Source organism: Thalassophryne amazonica, chromosome 15, assembly GCF_902500255.1.
Source record: "Thalassophryne amazonica chromosome 15, fThaAma1.1, whole genome shotgun sequence".
Classification (NCBI taxonomy): domain Eukaryota; kingdom Metazoa; phylum Chordata; class Actinopteri; order Batrachoidiformes; family Batrachoididae; genus Thalassophryne; species Thalassophryne amazonica.
In genome coordinates, this window is record NC_047117.1 from 78,380,698 (window position 1) to 78,407,040 (window position 26,343).

At 41.5% G+C, this 26,343-nt stretch overlaps 1 protein-coding gene across 1 annotated transcript in view; it reads left to right on the forward strand.

The window, feature by feature from the left end:
• Positions 1-1,728: 1,728 nt before the first annotated feature.
• Positions 1,729-26,343, forward strand: part of LOC117526842 — a 33,852-nt gene continuing 9,237 nt past the window's right edge. Inside the window, exon 1 of the mRNA XM_034188920.1 lies at positions 1,729-1,841. Within this exon, the coding sequence (XP_034044811.1) occupies positions 1,820-1,841 (22 nt within the window). The 5' untranslated portion in view covers positions 1,729-1,819. The remainder of the gene's footprint in view (positions 1,842-26,343) is intronic.

The following is a 26,343-nucleotide window of genomic DNA, read 5'->3' on the forward strand; positions in this document are numbered from 1 at the left end:
CGCCCACCTGTCACTCTACTCCTGCCACACCTCTGTCTTGTCTGGCCACGCCCCTTCCAGCACTTTCCCTGACACCTGTGTCTTGTTTTTCTAATTACTGCACCTGTTATTTAAACCCCTCACTTTCTCCACTCCCTGCCAGTTCGTTTGTGCTTTCTACACTCAACAAAAATATAAACGCAACACTTTTGGTTTTGCTCCCATTTTGTATGAGATGAACTCAAAGATCTAAAACTTTTTCCACATACACAATATCACCATTTCCCTCAAATATTGTTCACAAACCAGTCTAAATCTGTGATAGTGAGCACTTCTCCTTTGCTGAGATAATCCGTCCCACCTCACAGGTGTGCCATATCAAGATGCTGATTAGACACCATGATTAGTGCACAGGTGTGCCTTAGACTGCCCACAATAAAAGGCCACTCTGAAAGGTGCAGTTTAATCACACAGCACAATGCCACAGATGTCGCAAGATTTTAGGGAGTGTGCAATTGGCATGCTGACAGCAGGAATGTCAACAAGAGCTGTTGCTCGTGTATTGAATGTTCATGTCTCTACCATAAGCCGTCTCCAAAGGTGTTTCAGAGAATTTGGCAGTACATCCAACCAGCCTCACAACCGCAGACCACGTGTAACCACACCAGCCCAGGACCTCCACATCCAGCATGTTCACCTCCAAGATCGTCTGAGACCAGCCACTCGGACAGCTGCTGAAACAATCGGTTTGCATAACCAAAGAATTTCTGCACAAACTATCAGAAACCGTCTCAGGGAAGCTCATCTGCATGCTCGTCGTCCTCATCGGGGTCTCGACCTGACTCCAGTTCGTCATCGTAACCGACTTGAGTGGGCAAATGCTCACATTCGCTGGCGTTTGGCACGTTGGAGAGGTGTTCTCTTCACTGATGAATCCCGGTTCACACTGTCCAGGGCAGATGGCAGTCAGCGTGTGTGGAGCTGATCAATGGGTGAGCCTTTGCCATTCTAGTTATTCTTCTATCCATTTTGTTGGTTGTTTTCCGTTTTCTTCCATGCGTCTGTTTTTTTTTTGTTTTTTTTTGTCCATTTTAAAGCATTGGAGATCATTGTAGATGAACAGCCTATAATTTTTTGCACCTGCGTATAAGTTTTCCCCTCTCCAATGAACTTTTTAATCAAACTACGCTGTTCTTCTGAACAATGTCTTGAACGTCCCATTTTCCTCAGGCTTTCAAAGAGAAAAGCGTGTTCAACAGGTGCTGGCTTCATCCTTAAATAGGGGACACCTGATTCACACCTGTTGACGAACTCACTGACTGAATGCCACACTACTATTATTGTGAACACCCCCTTTTCTACTTTTTTTTTTTTTTTTACTAATAGCCTAATTTCATAGCATTAAGAGTGTGCATATCATGAATGCTTGGTCTTGTTGGATTTGTGGGAATCTACTGAATCTACTGGTACCTTGTTTCCCATGTAGCAATAAGAAATATACTCAAAACCTGGATTAATCTTTTTAGTCACATAGCACAACTATTATTCTGAACACTGCGAACATCTGGGAAGAGACACATTCTGTGTGTTGCCGCACCAGCGAGAGCGGAAAGGCCCATAACTGGGATGTTGGTCCTCTGCCAATCTTATAAATAACGGAGTATACTGACTTTCTGATTGGCTGAGAATACACATACGTCAAGACGTTTTAAAAGGCAGGAGGAGTTCTGAGAAGGGGGTGTGTTTGCACAGCTCCCGACACCGGTAGGCGGTCTGTGTTCACTCTGCTTCCTGACACAACTTCACATTACTCGAGGAGCGCCTGTCCACGGTCACGGTGATGATCTTGTTGGCGTTTTCACGTGAGTTTTTCTGAATGCTTTAATTCTACATCTTTATTTAATGTTGCTCATGGATGAAAACTCGGCAGGCTTTGTGTGCGCGTCACACGCTAATATTGTTGTCGGTGCTTTGGTCACGTGCCGTTTTTTTTTTTTATCGTTCATTGGCACATAAAGTCAGTCTAGAACACGTCACGGTGGGTAACCGTTTGCATGTTGGACTTTGCGATCCGCCGAAATCCGGAGTTGTATGTTTATGTTTGTTAAAAAAAAAATACGGAAAAAGGTTAATTCATATTATATACTCTCTACATTCATACCATAATAGCCCCATTCCTTTTCTGTATACTTTGTAATTCTCTGTAATATTATATAGTTTGTATAGTCATCTTCTATCTGTCCCTTGGTTCCTGGGACTACAAAGACACACCATTTATTAGGTAATCCTAAAAAGCAAATAGACAAAACAGGAAAAAAAATGTTGTAAAGGTTACTAAAATTTAATTGCATTTTAGTGGCTCCATAAGCTCACCTTCACTAACATCCTCATTGCTTGTGTTCTTTTATGGTTTTGTCTTTTTATTGTTTTTAAAATTTGAATTCGATTTTCTGTTTTTATTAGTATGTATGTTTGTACGTATGTATTTCCTGTTCCTTTCAACCTAATGTGGGTAAATGTAAATGTGAAAGAAATGCTTATTTTGTAAAGCTCGAAATAAATAATCAATCAATCAATGTATGTGTATATATGTATGTATGTATGTATGTGTGTGTATATATATATATGTATGTGTGTATATATATATATATATATATATATATATATATATAGAGGTCTATTAGAAAAGTATCCGACCTTATTATTTTTTTCAAAAACCATATGGCTTTGAATCACGTGTGATTACATCAGACATGCTTGAACCCTCGTGGGCATGCGAGAGTTTTTTCACACCTGTCGGTTACGTCATTCACCTGTGGGCAGTCTTTGAGCGAGGAGTCGCCCACCCTCTTGTCGATTTTTTTTTTTTTTTTTTTTTTTTTTTTCTTTTTTTTTTTTTCATTGTTTAGGAATGGCTCAGACTGCTGCTTTGTTTGATCAAAATTTTTTCAAAACTGTAAGGCACAACTGAGTGGACACCATTCGATAAATTCAGCTGGTTTTCGGTAAAAATTTTAACGGATGATGAGAGATTTTGGTCTGGTAGTGTCGCCGTAAGGACGGCCCACGGTGCCTGACGGCGATCTGCGCTTCGAGGCGGCAGCGTCTCGCCGTTTCAAGTTGAAAACTTCCACATTTCAGGCTCTGTTGACCCAGGACGTCATGAGAGAACAGAGAACTTTCAGAAGAAGTCGGCATGAGGAGTTTATTCTGACATTCCATTGTTAACGGACATTTTGTAATGAAAGAACGTGCGGGTAGAGTCGCATGTCAGGCTGGACCCGACCGTGGGGGGTCGCGACAGGAAAAACACCTCCGTTGGAAACTTTAACGGACAAGTTGGAACATGCCCAAGCTGTTAAACAATTTCTCAGTTACTCACTTGTTGAAAGCCATCAAAAGCCGCCTGAATTTTACAAATGGTTTTCAACACGGAGGTGTTTTTCCTGTCGCGGCGCACACAGATTTGCCGAGTCGTCACGGAAACAACTCGGCGAATTTGCGCGCACGTCTTTCATTAAAAAATGTCCTTAAACAGTGGAATGTCCACATAAACTCCTCATGCCGACTTCTTCTGAAACTTCTCTGTTCTCTCATGACGTCCTGGGTGAACAAAGCCTTAAATTAGGATGTTTTCAGCTCGAAACAGCCAGACAGACGCCACCTCCGACCGCGTCGCGCCGATCCGCTTTGTGAGCTGTCCTTAAACTGAAAGAAACTCCACAACCTCTCATCAGCCGTTAAACTTTTCACTTAAAACCAGCTGAATTTCTTGAATATTCCTCACAGGTCCAGAAAAAATTTTGAAAAAGCAACGCGCGCCGTCTGCAGCAGCGTGTGAAACAAAGGAATTCAGCCGAGAGGGCGGGACCACATCTCACTCAAGGCCTGCCCACAGGGAAATGACGTCACCGACACGCGTGAAAAAACTCACGCATGCGCACGAGGGTTCAAGCATGATTGGTGTAATCGCACATCATTCAAATCCATATAGCTTTTTTAAAAAATAAAAAGGTAGGATAATTTTCTAATAGACCTCGTGTGTGTGTGTGTGTGTGTATATGCGTGTGCGTGTGTATACGAGGTCTGTCCATAAAGTATAGGTCCTTTTTATTTTTTTCAAAAACTATATGGATTTCATTCATATGTTTTTACGTCAGACATGCTTGAACCCTCGTGCGCATGCGTGAGTTTTTCCACGCCTGTCGGTGACGTCATTCACCTGTGAGCACTCCTTGTGGGAGGAGTCGTCCAGCCCCTCGTCGGAATTCCTTTGTCTGAGAACTTGCTGAGAGACTGGCGCTTTGTTTGATCAAAAGTTTTTCTAAACCTGTGAGACACATTGAAGTGGACACGGTTCGAAAAATTAAGCTGGTTTTCGGTAAAAATTTTAACAGCTGATGAGAGATTTTGAGGTGATACTGTCGCTTTAAGGACTTCTCACGGTGCGAGACGTCGCGCAACGCTCTCAGGCGCCGTCGTCAGCCTGTTTCAAGCTTAAAACCTCCACATTTCAGGCTCTGTTGATCCAGGACGTCGTGAGAGAACAGAGAAGTTTCAGAAGAAGTTGGTTTCAGCATTTTATTCGGATATTCCACTGTTAAAGGAGATTTTTTTAATGAAAGACGTGCGGGCGGATTGCAGCGTCGGCTCGCAGCCGCCGCGACGCTCTGCCACAGGAAAAACACCTCTGTTGGAAGCCTTAAGGACAAGTTGGAACATGTCCAGCTGTTAAACAATTTCTCATATACTCACTCCACTGAAAGCCATCAAAAGCCGCCTGGATTTTACAAATGGTTATCAACACGGAGGTGTTTTTCCTGTGCCGCCGCACCGCGTTGGCTGCGTCCCGACGCGCGGACCCGTCCGCACGTCTTTCATTAAAAAAATCTTCTTTAACAGTGGAATATCCGGATAAAATGCTGAAACCGACTTCTTCTGAAACTTCTGTTCTCTCACGACGTCCTGGATCAATAGAGCCTGAAATGTGGAGGTTTTAAGCTTGAAACAGGCTGACGACGGCGCCTGAGAGCGTTGCGCGACGTCTCGCACCGTGAGAAGTCCTTAAAGCGACAGTATCACCTCAAAATCTCTCATCAGCTGTTAAAATTTTTACCGAAAACCAGCTTAATTTTTCGAACCGTGTCCACTTCAATGTGTCTCACAGGTTTAGAAAAACTTTTGATCAAACAAAGCGCCAGTCTCTCAGCAAGTTCTCAGACAAAGGAATTCCGACGAGGGGCTGGACGACTCCTCCCACAAGGAGTGCTCACAGACGAATGACGTCACCGACAGGCGTGGAAAAACTCACGCATGCGCACGAGGGTTCAAGCATGTCTGACGTAAAAACATATGAATGAAATCCATACAGTTTTTGAAAAAAATAAAAAGGACCTATACTTTATGGATAGACCTCGTATGTGTGTGTATATATATATATATATATATATATATATATATATATATATATATATAGCACGGCCCAAGCAGAGGGTCACCCCCTAGAGCCTGGTCTGCTTGAGGTTTCTTCCTAAGAGGGAGTTTTTCCTCACCACAGTTGCCTAGTGCTTGCTCTGGGGGTCGGCAAGGTTGGTCCTTATTTGAGTGGAGTGACTTGGGCCAAGTTTGTTGTGATTTGGCGCTTTATATATATATATATATATATATATATATATATATATTGAAGTGTATGTCTGTGTGTTGATATGTAGTGTGTTGTGAATTTGTGTTTATTATGACTGTTATAATTGTTGGACTTGTACTAGCAGGGGTGGGCGTTGATAAGCTTTGCTTCTGCCCACACCCTTTCGGACTCACAGGCTTTTATATAACATTCATGTTATTTGTATGTGTCTGTTCTTTCGGATTTGTGTGTGTGTGTGCCGAATAAATCCATTCATTCATTCATTATGCTGTGTGAAACACCTTGAGGCAATCTCATTGCGAATTGGCACTATATAAATTAATAAATTTGATTTGATTTGACAAGATGAGGAACCAGAACCTGGACCAGCACCTCCTGCTTTGTCTGAAACTAAAGGCCATGGTGTTCATAATGTTAATATTACATTCTGATAATACATTTTGTTGTTGTAAAAAGTTTAACCAATTTGTGTGTGCATGTATTTTTGTAGGCAGGTGTGTGTGCAACTGGACTGTGGTCATATTATATCCCACAGAAGATAGGCAGGCTAATGCATGTTTTTTCTGTCATTGTAATAAAATAGAATAGAATGCTTTTTATTGTCATTATACACAAGGTACAACAAAATTAAGACAACTCCCGTAGTGCAAAGGTGTAAAAGTAAATATAAAAAATATAAATATAAAAAGACAAATAAGAATATATACAAGGGTAGGCTGAAAAGTTCTAAGGCTCACTATAATGCAGTTAATGCATTACTCCTTCATGGGGAGCCTTAGAACTTTTCAGCCTACCCTCGTACATGCATTTACAAGGGAGCCAGTAGGTGTATATAAATAGAAGTCTGCGCTAAACAGACTTTTCCAAATCTGTGCATATATAATGAAAGGGACAGCGCTAAATGCACGCAGTTATTGTTAGAATTTGGGTAATTAATTTTCCATAAATGCGCTAACAACCAGTGGAAAGTCAGGGGAGATTGGGTCAAGACATAAGATTTCCTTGCATTCCTGTCCTGTGTGTCATCACAGCAGCAGTCAAGCACTGCCCTGTGTCCCCCTCCCTCTCTCTCTCCCTCCCACGTAGTTTGTGAGACCTGAGGGGGCAGATGAGCAGAGCTGCGGCTGCTTGTTTAGTTATTTTGCCGCCAAAACCGCTGTGGGTTTATCGTCTTTTCCTGTTAAACTGTGATGTGATTGTAAAACACAAACTTAGACTTAGACAACTTTATTCATCCCACCAGGGGCAATTAGTTTCAGCAGGTTGCGTACTGGCACAAAAAACACCATAACCACCCAATACAGAAAAACACATAGAAAATAAGTTAGCATAAAAATACCATATATATATATATATATATATATATGTGCATACACATGTGCATACACCCATACATACCCATATTGACGTAAGGGCATATTTAATCAGTGTGGCTACACTAATTGGAAAAAGCACTCTATAAAAACAGTGGCTTTTACAAACCTGCAGCAAGCATCTCACACTCCAGGGCCATGGTCGTGTGGCAGCAGTACCAGTGCTGGTCAGAGACGGGAGAAAATATTGTCCATCTGCTGGGTCATACCCAAGTAGAAAAGAACAGATACTACATTAAAAGCTTGGGTGAAGTCATTCAGTTTCTTATGGTTAGTGGACTTACTCTGCGTGCGCACAATCACAGGGATATGGATGAGGAGGGACTGTTTACGCGGCTCGTCGATTACTCTCTCAAAAAAAGATTCTAAACTCAGAGATATTGCTAAATTCATCCAGGAAAATGCCAAATATGCTCATTTTCCACATAGACCTGCATGCTCACGCTCTCTGCAGATCAATGCTGCATCTAACAAAGAGAGATGTAGTCATTTTGGTCCATGAAAAAGACAAAACCAAAAATCTTGAATCAATTTGTGTAGAGCTGAAACAACTATTCGAGTTAATCGATTAAAATAGTTGTCAACTAATTTAGTCATTGATAGTTTATAAATAACTTTGTTTTACCACAAATGTTTCGTTTTTTCCATATAATCAACCAAGCTTTGCTTTGAATCTTGAACCAATGAAGGAGTGCTTCGAGCTGCTGCTTCGTTGGTTTCATTTGTTTTATTTCGCTTTATTTTAATTTTTCCCCACTAAAACCCTAAAGAGCATATGTCTGTGAGGAATATTTACCTTTTTTATGTTAAACTGAACTGTTATGGTCTTCTGAAACAGTTGATAGATGTATTTTTTGCTAACGCCAATGCTAACACGTTAGCATGTTTATGGCTTTTCGATGTTAAAGTTAGCATTAAGCTGCTGGCATTTCAGCATGCTTGTGCATTTGTTTTCTTTATAATAATGAATGGCTCAGCGTTTGTTGTCGTAAAAGAGTCAAATGTATTACAAAGGGATATTTTCTCTTGAATTCAACTTGTAAAGTTGGGGGTTTTATAAATAAGTTGCACCCTTTTTCAGAATCTATAACTGAAAATAATTTTTGCCTGGTCATGTCCCATTTTTCATGGAATTGCACTGCTGAAGGTAGATCTGTGTTTCCAGTGGAAATGTGACGTCATCTGTCCATCAGAACCCCATAATCCGCAGGAGACCAACAGATTATGTGATTTTTGCCACCATAAAAAATATTTATTTAAATATGTAACTAATCCCTTTGCTCTGTCTGATGCAGCCTTTATACAAAGGAGGAAAGTTTTCAGTCCAGCTGAAATAGCAAACACTAAACATCTAAACTTTCAGATATTAGATATCAAACATAAGATAAAAGTTACAATTTCTGCAGAAGAGTGGGTTTCTTTTTTGGGCTGGGGTCATACAAGTGACAACCACCTCTCAATGCTCATAGTTGTTAATTATTAATGTTTTATTAAAGAACAATTCGGTGTGCTTTCATTTGGCATGATACAGTTCACTTTAGGGAGACGTTCCTTTTCTATGATAAATTAGAACTCGACAACAGTGGTGTTACTTGTAGCAAATATTTCATCAAAGGGAATCTCATGTAGTTTTGTTCCAGTGTTTTATGAGACAGTGGACACAAAAGATGAAACGTAATTTTAAGAACTACATGTCCATAATACATCAGTCTTTAATTTAGAAGTCTTTGTCTTGCATGTTCTTGCTAGTGCTAACTTTATTAGCATCTAGAGAGTCCTCGGCACTGCACAGGTGTCACTGTGCAGTTCGTTTTATTTTATTTATACAGAGCCAAATCATAACATGGCTGTGCTTCACACGAGTAAGGTATAACCTTATCCCAACCACCCTGAGCAAGTGCACAGGTGATAGTAGTTAGAAAAACTCCCTCTGATGATGTTGAGGAAGAAACCTTGAGCAGACCAGACTCAGAGGGGTGACCCACTGCTAAGGCCATTCTAACAGTTACAAGGTTTTTACAGATTGTACAAGAGTTTCTTTACAAACAGAAGAAACAGAATACAAAAACGGAAGAGCAACAAAAACAGAGTCTTTAATTTAAATTAAAAAGCAGTCCAGTGTCGTAGACCGAATGGTACCCCGCTAAAAATCGGTTTCCCCCTGCCTTCACTGCGCATGTGTCATTTTGGAGCATTAGCAGCACCAATGATCACCTAGTTTGTGCTTAAAACTGCCTTTAGAATGATTTACGAGGTTTTACTTTGTCATCTGATGGTTAATCATCACGTTATTCCCTTTGATTGTTTTGGGTGTAGAGACTCAGACATGCTGCTGTCGTGCTCTGATTGCTTCCCCATCTTTTATTATGAAATAAAGCTGAATTTTTGTGGAAATGATTGTCGTACAAAAGCTTCAGACATCTGTTGCTGAGATAGATGATAACTGAGTGCAGTTTTAAGCAGAAACAATGTGATTATCTGTGAATTGCTGCTGATGCTCCTAAATGACGCATACGCAGTGAAGGAAAAGGGGACCAGTTTTTAGGGGGAATCGTTCGGTCACAGACACTGGTTGAGTAGGTAAGCCTTGGTAATGTATGTTCTCCCGGGATCAGTCTGACGTCCTGGGGTACAGGAGAAGCATCCGTTGAAGGTCTCGTTGGTGCCTTGGCAGAGAGAAAAAGAGCAGAATCAGTTGTCTGGAAATAACTGCACCTAAGTCATTAATTCACCAGCAGTAAATCAACAGAGAAGCAGAGACATTAGTAAAGTGATCACCGGCAGTGAGCTCTGTGTTTCACCAATGGACCCAGAATTTAGATGTAATGAGAATGAGACATGTTCCATTGTTAATAATATGAATAAAAAGGAGAAGAAGCATAATTCCATACCACACTGGTATTTTAGTCATCAGAGAAAGAGAATAGATGCGTCTTTAAGCCATTGCATGTGTCGTGCCATTACCATGTAGCAAATATGACATTTTGCCGAACTATGCTCTAGTGATATTGACCGTTGACCTTTTGAACCCAAAACCAGTTGGCCTATTGGGGTCAACATACCTAACAAACATATCAAATTTGGTGACAGTCAAGGCTGTACAACTGAAGTAATCTCTCTCACAATTGCAAATCTCATAACTGACTGAGTGACTCCCAGCACATAGTGACGTTTCACCCACTGGCTGCACTGTGGGGAGTTGGTGGGGGGGGGGGGGGAGCACAGTCTAGTAATTTGTACTTAAATTATGTTTAGTCACTACACTATGGAACATTGATTCATTTGTCATTCACGCCCATTTGTTTTGTTTGAGGGTTACTGCAGGTTGAATTTTGGAAAACTGGAGAGGCAGGGTGCCGGGTGCACGGGTCGGCATTTCAACAAAAATCTAAGTGATCTGACATTCCAATGTGTCTTCTGCTTAGTCATATTTTCTGACAAACAGTTTCTAAGAGGTGTGCCATTGATGGGAGTTTGCTTCTGCAATGCAAGTACAAAAAAGAAAAATAAACTGTATTTCTTCCATTTGTATCAATCATCCACCCATCCATCCATCCATTTTCTATACCTTCCTACTCCAGTTAAGGGTCACGGGGGGCTGCAGCTACCTACTAGGGTAGCTTCCCTACTAAGGCCCTTCTCCCCCAATAGCTCAGTTTAGACGTGCAGCCAGCTCTCGGAAGAGTCCTGGTGGATCCAAACATCTTCCACTTATGGATGATGGAGGCCACTGTGCTCATTGGGACCTTCAAAGCAGCAGAAATGTTTCTATACCTTTCCCCAGTTTGGTGCCTAGAGACAACCCTGTGTCGGAGGTCTACAGACAATTCCATTTACTTCATGCTTGGTTTGTGCTCTGACATACACTGTCAACTGTGGGACCTTATATGTAGACAGGTGTGTGTCTTTCCAAATCATTTCCAATCATCTGAGTTCACCTGAGGTGGGCTTCAATGAAGCTGTCAAAAAAAATCTCACGGATGATCAGTGGAAACTGGATGCACCTGAACTCAAGTTTAAGCTTCATGGCAAAGGTTGTGAATACTTATGTACATGTGATTTATTTTTTCCATCAAATTTGCAGAAATCTAAACAAGAACAACAAAAAAAACCTTTGATCACATTGTCATTATAGGGTATTGTGGGTGGAATTTTGAAGGGGGAAAAAAAGAATTTATTCCTTTTTGGAATAAGGCTGTAACATAACATGAAAAAAATGAAGCACTGTGAATGCTTTCCGTATACACAGTATAAAGTGTGTGTGTGTCTCTGCAGCGCATATATTGGTAAAGAGGTGGAGCATGGTTAATGCCATGTATGACACGGCCAGGACAAATGAAGCCAGAACACTGACAAGCTTACCTAACAGGCAAACCTTTGTTCTGGTGTTTCATTAAATTATATTTTTGGGGGCTGAGCAGTGGTGTGGGCATTAAAAATTATGACGTGTTTACTTCCTCTGAAATACTGGATGAACTTGACCTAATGGCCTCAAGCTATTGATGGCTACTACAGATGGTCCAGTCCTATTACTGGCAGAGTGTTGAAATTCTCAGGGGTCAGCACCAGATATGGCGACATCAACCCCAAAACAAAGTGCATGCAACGTTTTATGTGTGAGAAATAAGCATGTCTCTATAATTAATTAACATCAACTACTGTAACGTTTTACAGACGTTTGACCAGGTCCAACTAAAAACAGCGATTGCTCATTTTTACCCGAGGACATCAAATATGGCCATTAGGTATTGCAAAGGCTTTGTGTCAATCTGTGCTCAGCATAAGTCCAGTCCTATTACTGGCAATCATTTGAATTTCCCATAATGCCTTTTGGCATGTGTGTCTGTTCATGCTCAAACCTTCAGAATTAGCACATTATTTTAAAAGATATGTGCGATATTTCATTTTGTAAAAATGACAGACTTGCCGTTCATGTTGATAAACTGTCTGGAATTTGTTGGTTCTAAATGAAACCATGAGTGAAAGGTGCTTTGCGTTTCATGTCTTCTGCCCACTGGCTGAGTGGATCCATGTTGAAAGTAAGACTTTTTTTCTTCTTTGCAATAGCAGCTGGCAGCCAGTCTTCCCTCTTCTGTTGGGGGAGGACTGAGCTTTTCACAGCGGTCTGATTATTGCAAAACACACGACAGGAACTAACATGTAGGATTTTAGGTTTTACAGATTTTTTTTGACCGTTAAGCTTGACTGACTATGCCAGCAAAAAAAAAAAAAAATGTTCGTGGACTGAAAGTTAGCAGAAGCTAATTGTTCTGCTGAGTGTTTTCAAAGTTATCTGAAAAGCTAATCCACTAAGGAAAAAGTTAGCTTCACTAATTAGCGGTTAGTGGATTAAAGGAAGTGTGCCCACCACTGCACACAGGTAATAAAACATATTGATGTTATAAACATCAATACGTGTGTGAAAACACAGTTGTTATGAAGGCTGAAAAATGCTGGTGAATGGTGATATTTGAAGGTGATTCAGGATGACTTGCAGTGTTAAGTAATAAATCGTGGGTTCAAATCGTCAGATCAGGTTGTGTGAGAAGGGAAGTTGTTTTGTGGCTTTTTGTGGGGTTGGACCTTGCTCGTGTGGAGTACCTTGAGGCAGCTTTGTTGTGATTTGGCACTAAACAAATCAAATAAATTGAAATGATATAACTGACATGTCTAATCCCAAATCTAAAGTCCTGTGCCCAGGTAAAGTGGGGGAGTTGAGATCCAGGATGTCAGTATTCATATTTCAAACCACTCCAGATAGGAAAAAAGCAAAAGGAAAAAAGGGAGAGGGAAAGGCACAGAGGAGAAAGTTTACCCCCCCCTCCCCGCATAAGCTTTGGGAGGTGGGCAATATAGCTGAACATACACGCACACACACGCGGAAGCCATAAATTACACGTACACACATAGTTAACAGAGAGGTACTGTAGAAGCTTAAAACACTGCTGCACATAGACTTTAAAATAAAATAGAGGTAATAATTGAGAACTTACAATTGATAACTAACCAGTCCACAAGAGGACACATAGTCTTTGGTAGTTTACTATTGTTCAGTTTCTGGTGGATTTTTTTTGTTCGTTTGTTTTTTTGTGGAGTTCTCTGGAGGGTAATTGAATCTCGGAAAAGCGGATAGATAGGTGGTACGTAAAAGATCACCTAGGAAATCTAAATAAGAAACAATAATAATTAAAGAAATTAATGATAATATCTAAATATTTAAAAATAAGATTTATATAAAGGAGCAGATGGACAAAGAATGGATACTAGAAAGTGATGATAAAATATTAACCACCAGACTGAGCTCGTGTACCACCAGTGGTTAGGGTTGGGTATCGAGAACCGGTTCTTTTTGGGTTTCCTTAAAGTAGACCTGCATTGAAATAAATGTGGTCAGATCTCAGAAAGAAATAGCTGATATGTATTTATAAGACCCTTATGAATGCAGTAAAGTAAATCTGTAAGCCCAAATTTGTAATTCAGCGGAGAAATCTTCGTTTAAAAATGACAAACTTGCAGCTAAAATTTAGCCCTCCGTGAAAACAGTTTGTACATCCGGGTCATTTCCATGACGTCAGGGAGAAGATGATGCGCTTGTGGCTTCAGTCCGATCAAAAAAAAAAAAAAAAGCCTTCAGTCCGATCCCACATTGAAATTTATTTTATCTGTTAGTAATGTTACTGTTACACACATCCTGGCTTCAACATCCAAATGTAAGCTGCATTGAATGCGAGATACAGCTCTGCATGCTCAGATCAGCGGCAACATCGACAGCGGGCAACGTTCTTCTCTGTTTTGATGTGGAGCGGCCAGTAACACCTGTTTCCCGCAAGGACAGACTTCTTGCGGCAAAATCCGCAGCGCTGCATGGTCTCGGTAATCAGAGCCGCAGAGCTCCGTGGCCACTGAGAGAGGTTTATATCTTTTTAATGACTTGAATTCTTTGCGGGTCCTGCATCCATACCCCGCGACGGTAACACCGGAGGCTAAAGACAGTACATTTTCAATGCAACACCACTCAATCAAATGGGCGTATGAAAAAGTCCCCAAAAATCATTTTCAAGCAACAATAAAAGAAATGTTTACTCACCAAACGTACCACAAGACAGCGGAGGTCGGTCTTGAAGTCCTGAGCGATTTCTCTCACCAGGCGCTGGAAGGGCAGCTTGCAGATCAGCAGCTCGGTGCTCGAGGACCACAATGTAAATAAGCATCCATATTGGAAGCGTTCTTGTTATCCTCTGCGGTATTTTTATGTACTGTTATATAATTTTATTGCCGAATAAAATAAAATTCTGGGAGCAGTGGATTTCTGTTAGCGGGGCGAGGCTTCTTCACGCTGACATTGAAACTTCTGCAATTGTTCACCAAATGCACAGAGTGTAATCACAGCGGCCACCGCGTTGTAATCCAGAATGGCCACTGGACACAAAATGACGTGACCGATATGTCACATGAAAACCCTCTATAAGACAATAAAGAGGTGCTTTTGTAAGAGATGCAAACTGACGTAAATCCACAAATTACAGTTGGCGCGCGCAATGCATGCTGGGATAGGGACTTCTCTCTGAGGAGGGAGAGGGCGCGACACACATACACATGCACCACATGCGTGTTGCTGTTTGCAAAGTCACACTCATGAGGGCACTTGAACAAAGTTCACATCCAGCTCCACAGTGATCATCTGCTGACTGTTTTTGTGTTGATAGTGCGAATGGCCACACATTTTCTAAGTGCCAAACGGGCGGTGTTAGATGTGTGTGCGTGTCACCTGGAATTTGGTCAACACCTTCCGCGAGAGGGTTCGATGGACTCTCACAGGGTCTTTCTTTCAACAAGACTCTGTCTTTCAACCGCTGGTGTGCACAAATAGTTGTAGCAACAGGTGTACGAGGCGTTAGAGGCAGCTACAATTTTACATGTATTGCATACATTTCCCGCTTCATGCGCACTTAATGTGCAATTCGACCACATTAGTACTATGTGTGAAGGGGCCCTTAGACCCGTTTCTAGACTTCAGTTAAAACAAACAAAAAAATCCCAAAGAAAAATCAGCAGCGGATACCAAGAAAAAAATGATTATTTTCCCTGGAAGATTATAAAAAGAAAAGAAAAAGGAATTAACTCAGCCTGCAGCAGTAAATCAGTTTTTACTTCTGAGTTATTCATATTGTAAATATGAACACTATCACTGGATCACACAACACTGTCAACAGAGCACAAGAAAAGTTAATATTGAACATTAATTATAGCTTCTGATAATTGGAATCAAAAGCAATTCAAGCAGTCCAGAGCAAATCTTGTTCTTATAGATTCAACCACAAAGAAAGAGGAAGATGCATTTTTTTTTTTTAAATGTGGAGTTTTAACTTTTTTTTATTGTTGTTGAATGTATTATAAAGGAGAGTCTTGCAGCTGTGATCTCTTGTGCCATGAAGCTCCTTTGGCGTGTGGGATTTTCCTGTTGCAGTGACTTGTATGTGTAGGTGGAGTTTTGGCGCTGACCTGATGTCATAGTACCGCCTCATTCCAGTATATATAAAACTCTCAGGTTTTCTTTCCTCTGCTCTTTTTGGTCTGTCAGCATAAAGGTGAAAGAGCTTCCAGGGAAATGTTTTGCTGCACGTTGGTCACAGCCCTCATATGTAAGTTCTTCAATGGTGTTTTCAGTCTGCTTGTTTGAGAATATGGTAACATTTAAAAGACTTCAGTGTGAACTCTGTCTGATGGATGAAATGATGAAATGCGTTATTAGACTGATGGCAAAAACTCTACCATTGATAGTCACAGTTCCTTAATTTTTAGGACCTTCTTTCTGAATGGAAGTAAAGTCTGATGCAAGAGTTGCACTTGTTCTCAGATTTTTTTTTTTCTTTTTTCCCCTGGAGGCCAAAACTTGCTGCCTTCATTTTCTTACCTAGACATGATTAATGATTTGATATTGATTTGATTTGATAGGCCTCTACTGGTGGTTGGCTCTCACTGCGGTATTGTATCACTTCCTGTTCCGGAGCACAGCGGTGTTTTTCTGTATCTGTTAGCTGTTTAATCTGCGCAGTTAGATTGATCTAGTTATCTAGATTACGATTTGTTTCCCAGTGTAATCTTTACGTGCCGTAACTAAAGCACTCCTTCTGCTGAATCACCTCTAAATTATTTACACATTATTCACTTTGCGTGTTTTTAGGAATCCGCTAGCTTAGCGTAGCTACTAGCTCTTAGCCGATTTAGCATGGCGGCTTCTCCTGTCTCTCCCGCACTTTTCTGCTCTGGGTGTGAAATGTTTAGTTATTCCTCGGCCTCCTTTAGCAGTAACGGTACTTGTAATAAGTGTAGCTTATTCGTAGCTTTGGAGGCCAGGCTGGGCGAATTGGAGACTCGGCTCCGCACCGTGGAAAATTCTACAGCTAGCCAGGCCCCTGTAGTCGGTGCGGACCAAGGTAGCTTAGCCGCCGTTAGTTCCCCCCTGGCAGATCCCGAGCAGCCGGGAAAGCAGGCTGACTGGGTGACTGTGAGGAGGAAGCGTAGTTCTAAACAGAAGCCCCGTGTACACTGCCAACCCGTTCACATCTCTAACCGTTTTTCCCCACTCGACGACACACCCGCCGAGGATCAAACTCTGGTTATTGGCAACTCTGTTTTGAGAAATGTGAAGTTAGCGACACCAGCAACCATAGTCAATTGTCTTCCGGGGGCCAGAGCAGGCGACATTGAAGGAAATTTGAAACTGCCGGCTAAGGCTAAGCGTAAATTTGGTAAGATTGTAATTCACGTCGGCAGTAATGACGCCCGGTTACGCCAATCGAAGGTCACTAAAATTAACATTAAATCGGTGTGTAACTTTGCAAAAACAATGTCGGACTCTGTAGTTTTCTCTGGGCCCCTCCCCAATCGGACCGGGAGTGACATGTTTAGCCGCATGTTCTCCTTGAATTGCTGGCTGTCTGAGTGGTGTCCAAAAAATGAGGTCGGCTTCATAGATAATTGGCAAAGCTTCTGGGGAAAACCTGGTCTTGTTAGGAGAGACGGCATCCATCCCACTTTGGATGGAGCAGCTCTCATTTCTAGAAATCTGGCCAATTTTCTTAAATCCTCCAAACCGTGACTATCCAGGGTTGGGACCAGGAAGCAGAGTTGTAGTCTTACACACCTCTCTGCAGCTTCTCTCCCCCTGCCATCCCCTCATTACCCCATCCCCGTAGAGACGGTGCCTGCTCCCAGACTACCAATAACCAGCAAAAATCTATTTAAGCATAAAAATTCAAAAAGAAAAAATAATATAGCACCTTCAACTGCACCACAGACTAAAACAGTTAAATGTGGTCTATTAAACATTAGGTCTCTCTCTTCTAAGTCCCTGTTGGTAAATGATATAATAATTGATCAACATATTGATTTATTCTGCCTAACAGAAACCTGGTTACAGCAGGATGAATTTGTTAGTTTAAATGAGTCAACACCCCCGAGTCACACTAACTGTCAGAATGCTCGTAGCACGGGCCGGGGCGGAGGATTAGCAGCAATCTTCCATTCCAGCTTATTAATTAATCAAAAACCCAGACAGAGCTTTAATTCATTTGAAAGCTTGTCTCTTAGTCTTGTCCATCCAAATTGGAAGTCCCAAAAACCAGTTTTATTTGTTATTATCTATCGTCCACCTGGTCGTTACTGTGAGTTTCTCTGTGAATTTTCAGACCTTTTGTCTGACTTAGTGCTTAGCTCAGATAAGATAATTATAGTGGGCGATTTTAACATCCACACAGATGCTGAGAATGACAGCCTCAACACTGCATTTAATCTATTATTAGACTCTATTGGCTTTGCTCAAAAAGTAAATGAGTCCACCCACCACTTTAATCATATCTTAGATCTTGTTCTGACTTATGGTATGGAAATAGAAGACTTAACAGTATTCCCTGAAAACTCCCTTCTGTCTGATCATTTCTTAATAACATTTACATTTACTTTGATGGACTACCCAGCAGTGGGGAATAAGTTTCATTACACTAGAAGTCTTTCAGAAAGCGCTGTAACTAGGTTTAAGGATATGATTCCTTCTTTATGTTCTCTAATGCCATATACCAACACAGTGCAGAGTAGCTACCTAAACTCTGTAAGGGAGATAGAGTATCTCGTCAATAGTTTTACATCCTCGTTGAAGACAACTTTGGATGCTGTAGCTCCTCTGAAAAAGAGCTTTAAATCAGAAGTGTCTGACTCCGTGGTATAACTCACAAACTCGTAGCTTAAAGCAGATAACCCGTAAGTTGGAGAGGAAATGGCGTCTCACTAATTTAGAAGATCTTCACTTAGCCTGGAAAAAGAGTCTGTTGCTCTATAAAAAAGCCCTCCGTAATCAATCATCACTAATTGAAGAAAATAAGAACAACCCCAGGTTTCTTTTCAGCACTGTAGCCAGGCTGACAAAGAGTCAGAGCTCTATTGAGCTGAGTATTCCATTAACTTTAACTAGTAATGACTTCATGACTTTCTTTGCTAACAAAATTTTAACTATTAGAGAAAAAATTACTCATAACCATCCCAAAGACGTATCGTTATCTTTGGCTGCTTTTAGTGATGCCGGTATTTGGTTAGACTCTTTCTCTCCGATTGTTCTGTCTGAGTTATTTTCATTAGTTACTTCATCCAAACCATCAACGTGTTTATTAGACCCCATTCCTACCAGGCTGCTCAAGGAAGCCCTACCATTATTTAATGCTTCGATCTTAAATATGATCAATCTATTTTTGTTAGTTGGCTATGTACCACAGGCTTTTAAGGTGGCAGTAATTAAACCATTACTTAAAAAGCCATCACTTGACCCAGCTATCTTAGCTAATTATAGGCCAATCTCCAACCTTCCTTTTCTCTCCAAAATTCTTGAAAGGGTAGTTGTAAAACATCTAACTGATCATCTGCAGAGGAATGGTCTATTTGAAGAGTTTCAGTCAGGTTTTAGAATTCATCATAGTACAGAAACAGCATTAGTGAAGGTTACAAATGATCTTCTTATGGCCTCGGACAGTGGACTCATCTCTGTGCTTGTTCTGTTAGACCTCAGTGCTGCTTTTGATACTGTTGAACATAAATTTTTATTACAGAGATTAGAGCATGCCATAGGTATTAAAGGCACTGCGCTGCGGTGGTTTGAATCATATTTGTCTAATAGATTACAATTTGTTCATGTAAATGGGGAATCTTCTTCACAGACTAAAGTTAATTATGGAGTTCCACAAGGTTCTGTGCTAGGACCAATTTTATTCACTTTATACATGCTTCCCTTAGGCAGTATTATTAGACGGTATTGCTTAAATTTTCATTGTTACGCAGATGATACCCAGCTTTATCTATCCATGAAGCCAGAGGACACACACCAATTAGCTAAACTGCAAGATTGTCTTACAGACATAAAGACATGGATGACCTCTAATTTCCTGCTTTTAAACTCAGATAAAACTGAAGTTATTGTACTTGGCCCCACAAATCTTAGAAACATGGTGTCTAACCAGATCCTTACTCTGGATGGCATTACCCTGACCTCTAGTAATACTGTGAGAAATCTTGGAGTCATTTTTGATCAGGATATGTCATTCAAAGCGCATATTAAACAAATATGTAGGACTGCTTTTTTGCATTTACGCAATATCTCTAAAATCAGAAAGGTCTTGTCTCAGAGTGATGCTGACAAACTAATTCATGCATTTATTTCCTCTAGGCTGGACTATTGTAATTCATTATTATCAGGTTGTCCTAAAAGTTCCCTAAAAAGCCTTCAGTTAATTCAAAATGCTGCAGCTAGAGTACTGACGGGGACTAGAAGGAGAGAGCATATCTCACCCATATTGGCCTCTCTTCATTGGCTTCCTGTTAATTCTAGAATAGAATTTAAAATTCTTCTTCTTACTTATAAGGTTTTGAATAATCAGGTCCCATCTTATCTTAGGGACCTCGTAGTACCATATCACCCCAATAGAGCGCTTCGCTCTCAGACTGCAGGCTTACTTGTAGTTCCTAGGGTTTGTAAGAGTAGAATGGGAGGCAGAGCCTTCAGCTTTCAGGCTCCTCTCCTGTGGAACCAGCTCCCAATTCGGATCAGGGAGACAGACACCCTCTCTACTTTTAAGATTAGGCTTAAAACTTTCCTTTTTGCTAAAGCTTATAGTTAGGGCTGGATCAGGTGACCCTGAACCATCCCTTAGTTATGCTGCTATAGACGTAGACTGCTGGGGGGTTCCCATGATGCACTGTTTCTTTCTCTTTTTGCTCTGTATGCACCACTCTGCATTTAATCATTAGTGATCGATCTCTGCTCCCCTCCACAGCATGTCTTTTTCCTGGTTCTCTCCCTCAGCCCCAACCAGTCCCAGCAGAAGACTGCCCCTCCCTGAGCCTGGTTCTGCTGGAGGTTTCTTCCTGTTAAAAGGGAGTTTTTCCTTCCCACTGTAGCCAAGTGCTTGCTCACAGGGGGTCGTTTTGACCGTTGGGGTTTTACATAATTATTGTATGGCCTTGCCTTACAATATAAAGCGCCTTGGGGCAACTGTTTGTTGTGATTTGGCGCTATATAAAAAAATTGATTGATTGATATTCTCTCCATGTCCATAAACAATGGATCAACTTTGGAGGCAAACAGTTGTTTTGTAGATGGGTTCATGACAAGTTTGTCTGTTACAGAGAGGAACAGTTTCGTGTCAGTTTCGCAAATCAGCAGTGGGTGGAGTCCGAACATTGCATCCGAAACAGGTGTCCGTCAGAACACAGACAGGGACAGACTGACGGGGACAGACTGCATCAAATCAGTGCCAAAAGCACACTCACGTTAAAAAAAAAAAAAAAAAAAAAAAAAATGTGTTTGGGCATATTATGTTATTTCACATGCATCAATATTAACTGCTCGTGGGAGGAAACTGCTCTTCGTGCGAGGGAAAAGGTGTGTGTGCGTGCGAGGGAAAAGGTGTGTGTGTGCTAAGATGTGAAAACGGCCCCGGGCAACCAGGGCTGTGGGTTCAGACAATTATTTAACAGTGACGTTCTGGTTCATGTTCATGTTCAGTCACTTCAGCACACAGCATCACATGATCCAAACGTTTGTTTTCTTCCTGTTTGCTGGGTTTAGGATGGAAACAGAGTAACAGTCTTGGGTTTGGACAGAACTTTGAGGACCAAACCGCACTCTAAAGCTCTCCCTCTTTCTCTTGGATAAATAAAATATGGCATAATGCTAAAATACCCTCAGCTGTATGAGCATTGTCTTCTTTATAATTTACAATTGTTTAATTGGTATCCCAATGCAAAGTGTGTGTGTGTTATACAAATAATGAATGAACAAATTTGTTCCAGCTTTCACCAAATTAAACATTTGTTCCATTGAAAGAATGTAAGAACATTCATTATTTGTTTTATTTAACGGCAAAAATAGATCCTTGTCATTTGATATTTTATTCATTTATAAACAACAGAAAAGGGACTTACGTTTTGGTGTTCCACTGCTGCTGAAGTCCAAATTGTGATGTGTAGTCCAGTGATGCTGTGCACTGACTTCGGAGTTCCATTTAAAAAAAAAAAAAAGACTTTGTGTAGTTCCTCAGTCCATCCAAAAATCATGTCAGCTTTTCATCTGAACAGCTCTTCATGCATCCAGGCTTACAGCGGAGTGGATTTTTGTGTGTGTGTGTGTGTGTGCGCGTACATGGGGCATTACAAGAATTAGCATCGTCAGCTAGCTCAATCAAATCATCATACCATTGTCCCGCGCGCGCACACACGCGAAACTGGGTCAGTGCTTATGCATGCATATACTACAAAAAAAGACTGTGTACATCCTCAGTGCAACAAAAACAAAAAAATCACGTCAGAAATTAGTCCAGCTTTTCATTCTTTCTTCCTGCTAACAGCATCCAGACAGCACTGTGGATTTGTTTTGTGTGTGCCTGCGCGCGTCGTGTGTGTGTGTGTATGTGCACACGCATGTGTGGGCTTGCACGAGCATACGCGAGCACATGCGCGCATGTGTGTATGTGTGTGTGCAGAGTGCAATAGTACCAAACGTATGAAACCAAATTTGCACTCTAAATGCAATGCAACACAAATGGGACAAATGAATCCATGTCATGTGACATACAAAGCACCAATCAAATGACAAGGATCCACTCAGTCGTTATATAAATGTGCATATGTATATACATAGTTATCCATTTATTATTATTTACATTAATTATTAAGGTGCTGTTGTCTTACTTAAAATTTGTACATGTTCAATAAAGCCCCTCAATCAATCATAAACAATATTTATGTTTATTAGCTTTTGACATGAGCGCATGTTAGCTTTGAGTTACCGGAAGTTAGCGTGCATGCTGATGTCCGTGAAATGTCTTGTAAATCACTTTAGAGGTATTATTGGGTTCAAAAAACAGCATTTTCAGTTTTAGAAGTATTTATTTCTCACTAGCTTTTGCAGAATATATGAGAAGCATATTGTATAAACACATAAATGAAGCAGTTTTACAGAGATCTGCCACTGACGTCACAGTGCTGCTCTACTCTGACTGGCTGTCACCCCCACCACTCAATAAAAAAAAAAAAGGAATAGAATGAAACAGAATGTGACTTTTTAACCTCTTAAAATAGGTCAAGGTTAGCCATCTTTGAACTTGTCCAAGGTCTGTGTCCCAAGAATGTTCCCTGTGAATTTGATAATTCTGGCAGTAATAGGACTGGATTTATGCTGAGCATGGACGGACGCAAAGTGCAGATGGCCATATTTGACGGCCTCAAGTAATAAACTCCTTATAAAATGACAAAACACTCTGAGTCTGGGGAGCAATTTGAGTGGATCTAGTGAGTTGGGGATAATGGAGGGATCACCTGAGCCAGATGGCGGAGGGATCACCTGAGCCGGAGGCCAAGGTGATCCCTCTGCCATCCCCAACGAGGTCAAGGTTAGCCATCTTTGAACTTGTCCAAGGTCTATGTCCCAAGAATGTTCCCTGTGAATTTGAAGACTCTGGCAGTAGTAGGACTGGACTTATGGTGAGCACAGATGGATGGACGCCAAGTACTTGCAATACCCGATGGCCATATTTGATGTCCTCGGGTAAAAATGAGCAACCACAGTTTTTAATTGGACCTGGTCAGACATCTGTAGAACGTTACAGTAGTTAACACTGATTAATTATAGAGGTGTGCTTCTTTAACACACGTAAAACATTGCATGCACTTTGTTTTGAGGTTGATGTCACCATATCTGGTGTTGACCCAAAAATGGCGTCATGTGAAAACCCTCTATTATGTGCCCTATCTTGCATTTAGCGAAACATGCTAAGCTGTGGCTAGCAAACAAATTTGATTTGGTTGTCAGATTATTGCACATTTTCTGTGAACTGGGAAGTGGTTTTCATAACCAGTGGCATGCGTGCGTTAAAATGTGTGGCCAGCATATTGTCTTCGTAACCGTTACACCATCAGTGAAACTAATGTCACCAAGCTACCTGCTAATTCGTACTAACATCAATTAAACGCTAAACTTCACACAATGGATATTCTGGAGCATCTGATGTAGATGGATTGTTCATCTGTTTAATCACACATCAGTCTGTATGATCTAAGGTATTTATAACAGGACAAACAGTCAAGTCTGCAGCAGCTAGCATCGACCGCTAGCAAGGCGTTGAATTGTCTTAGTGGCAAGCAGCTGTTATTCAAAGCAACCACGCCCAATTAGTCACACCTTTGTCGCTCAAAATTACTCAAACTGATGAATAATTAAAAAAAAAACTAGATCAGTTGACATGAAGAGTAAACTAGGTACAGAGATCAGGGGTTTTTTCCCCACGCTATAAATGTATATATTTCTGCTGTAAATTTGTCCATTTTAACATGGGTTCAACATGGAGTGATGTACTTTTGGAGGCAGCCTCAAGTGGCCCTTTAAGGAACTGCATGTTTTGGCACTTCCACATTTGGTTCATTTTCCAGGACATGAGGTTGACCAGCGGTTCATACAATTTGGTGTAATGCATCCGAGCCCACCCCCTTTTTGAAAGTTGAATGAATGTTGCTTAAATGCCCACCCTAAATTAAATTTCCTGTCTACAACACATTGAAAAGGCGTGAGGCAGAGCACACCCTGGGCCACACACACACACACACACCCCTACGTCAGTTTGGAGTTGCCACTTCACCTGCATTTCTTTGAAAGAGGGAGGAAACCAGAGTGTTCAGAGGGAAACCATGCAAACTCTGCACCAAAAAGCACCAGTTGGAAGCGATCCCAGAACCTTCTTCATGTGAGACAGCAGTGCTAACCACTAATCCACCCTGCCAGCCCCTAACCTACTTGAGAAGGTTCAGATTTATTTTTTTTATTAAACTTAAGCTGCAGTATGTAAAAGTATAATCTTTCATTTGAAAAACATTGGGACATACAATAATCTTTTTGTAATTGTAACTTTTTATAAAACCTGTGAGCAGTGTGTTATGTAGTTTCTACCAAGTTGGTCAGACTGCAGGAAATGGTGAAACACACAAACATGTGACTTAAAATGTGCCGCAGTCTTCTCATCTGGCTGTTTGTGCACTCAGGGGTGCACCTGTCAGGAGATTCATTCGTGTCCCACTTCTGGTACATTTGACTTGATGGAAAGATAGGCCCTTGCTCGAACCTTCAGGTGCAACAGCAGCACACACGTGAGGGACTCTTCACTCGTGCATGTGCTGTGCATGATGTCAGGTTAGCACAGGAAATGACTCCACAAACTGGGCTGTTAGTCATGTGAGGTTGCGAGAGTGATTTATCCAGAGTTCCTGTGAAAGTGAGATTTCACCCCAAAGAAAAACAAAGGTACAAAACAAAGCAATTCTCCTGATTCTTATTATAGGTTATTGTGTTTGTTTGTTTTTGTGTGTGTGCGCGCGTCTGTGAGCTTTACTTGGAGGGCCAGCCCCGTGTGTGCAGACTCAAGTCAGTGCTTTGCTGCGAGTTGTGAACAGTTGTGTGTTAAACGGGGCAACTATGCATTTCAAGAACATGAACTGGCTTTTCTTTGCTGCTAACTGTTGTTCTTTAAAGTAGTTGGAAGCTTGTAAACTTCAAACGTTCATCGATATGACACCTACATTAAGCAGCAGGCAGATTTTCAATGGGTTTCACATAATAACTATGTAATCGTGCACATCCATCCTGAGCAGTGTGTGTGCAACCGTGTGGTCATCTCAGCCGCGGCAGTGGCGATCAAAATCCATGAGTGCTGCGTAGTATTGACATGTAAATCCAAAGGCCACGACACTGCAGCTCGACAATACTGTGGGCGCTGCATGGCATGTCCGTGACTCTCATGCTGTACGAGGTCTATTAGATAAGAAACCGACACTTTTATTATTTTTTTTAACTATATGGATTTGAATGACATGCGATTCCACCAATCATGCTTGAACCCTCGTGCGCATGCGTGAGTTTTTTCACGCGTGTCGGTGACGTCATTTCCCTGTGGGCAGGCCTTGAGTGAGATGTGGTCCCGCCCTCTCAGCTGAATTCCTTTGTTTCACACGCTGCTGCAGACGGCGCGTGTTGCTTTATCAAAATTTTTTCTGGACCTGTGAGGAATATCCGAGTGGACACTATTCGAGAAATTAAGCTGGTTTTTGGTGAAAAGTTTAACGGCTGATGAGAGATTATGGGGTGTTTCTGTCGGTGTAAGGACTTCCCACGGAGCAGGATGTCGCGCAGCGCTTCCAGGCGCCGTCGTCGGCCTGTTTCGAGCTGAAAACATCCTAATTTAAGGCTTAATTCACCCAGGATGTCGTGAGAGAACAGAGAAGATTCAGAAGAGGCCGGCATAAGGACTTTATGCGGACATTCCACTGTTTAAGGACATTTTTTAATGAAAGACGTGCGCGCAAATTCGCCGAGTCGTTTCCGTGACGACTCGACGAATCTGTGTGCGCTGCGACAGGAAAAACACCTCCGTGTTGAAAACCATTTGTAAAATTCAGGCGGCTTTTGATGGCTTTCAACAAGTGAGTAACTGAGAAATTGTTTAACAGCTTGGGCATGTTCCAACTTGCCCGTTAGGGTTTCCAACGGAGGTGTTTTTCCTGTCGCGACCCCCCGTGGTCGGGTCCGGCCCGACATGCGACTCTGCCCGCAGGTTCTTTCATTACAAAATGTCCGTTAACAATGGAATGTCCGAATAAACTCCTTATGCCGGCCTCTTCTGAAAGTTCTCTGTTCTCTGACGACTTACTGGGTCAACAGAGCCTGAAATGTGGAAGTTTTCAACTTGAAACGGCGAGACGCTGCCGCCTCGAAGCGCAGATCGCCGTCAGGCGCCGTGGGCCGTCCTTACGGCGACA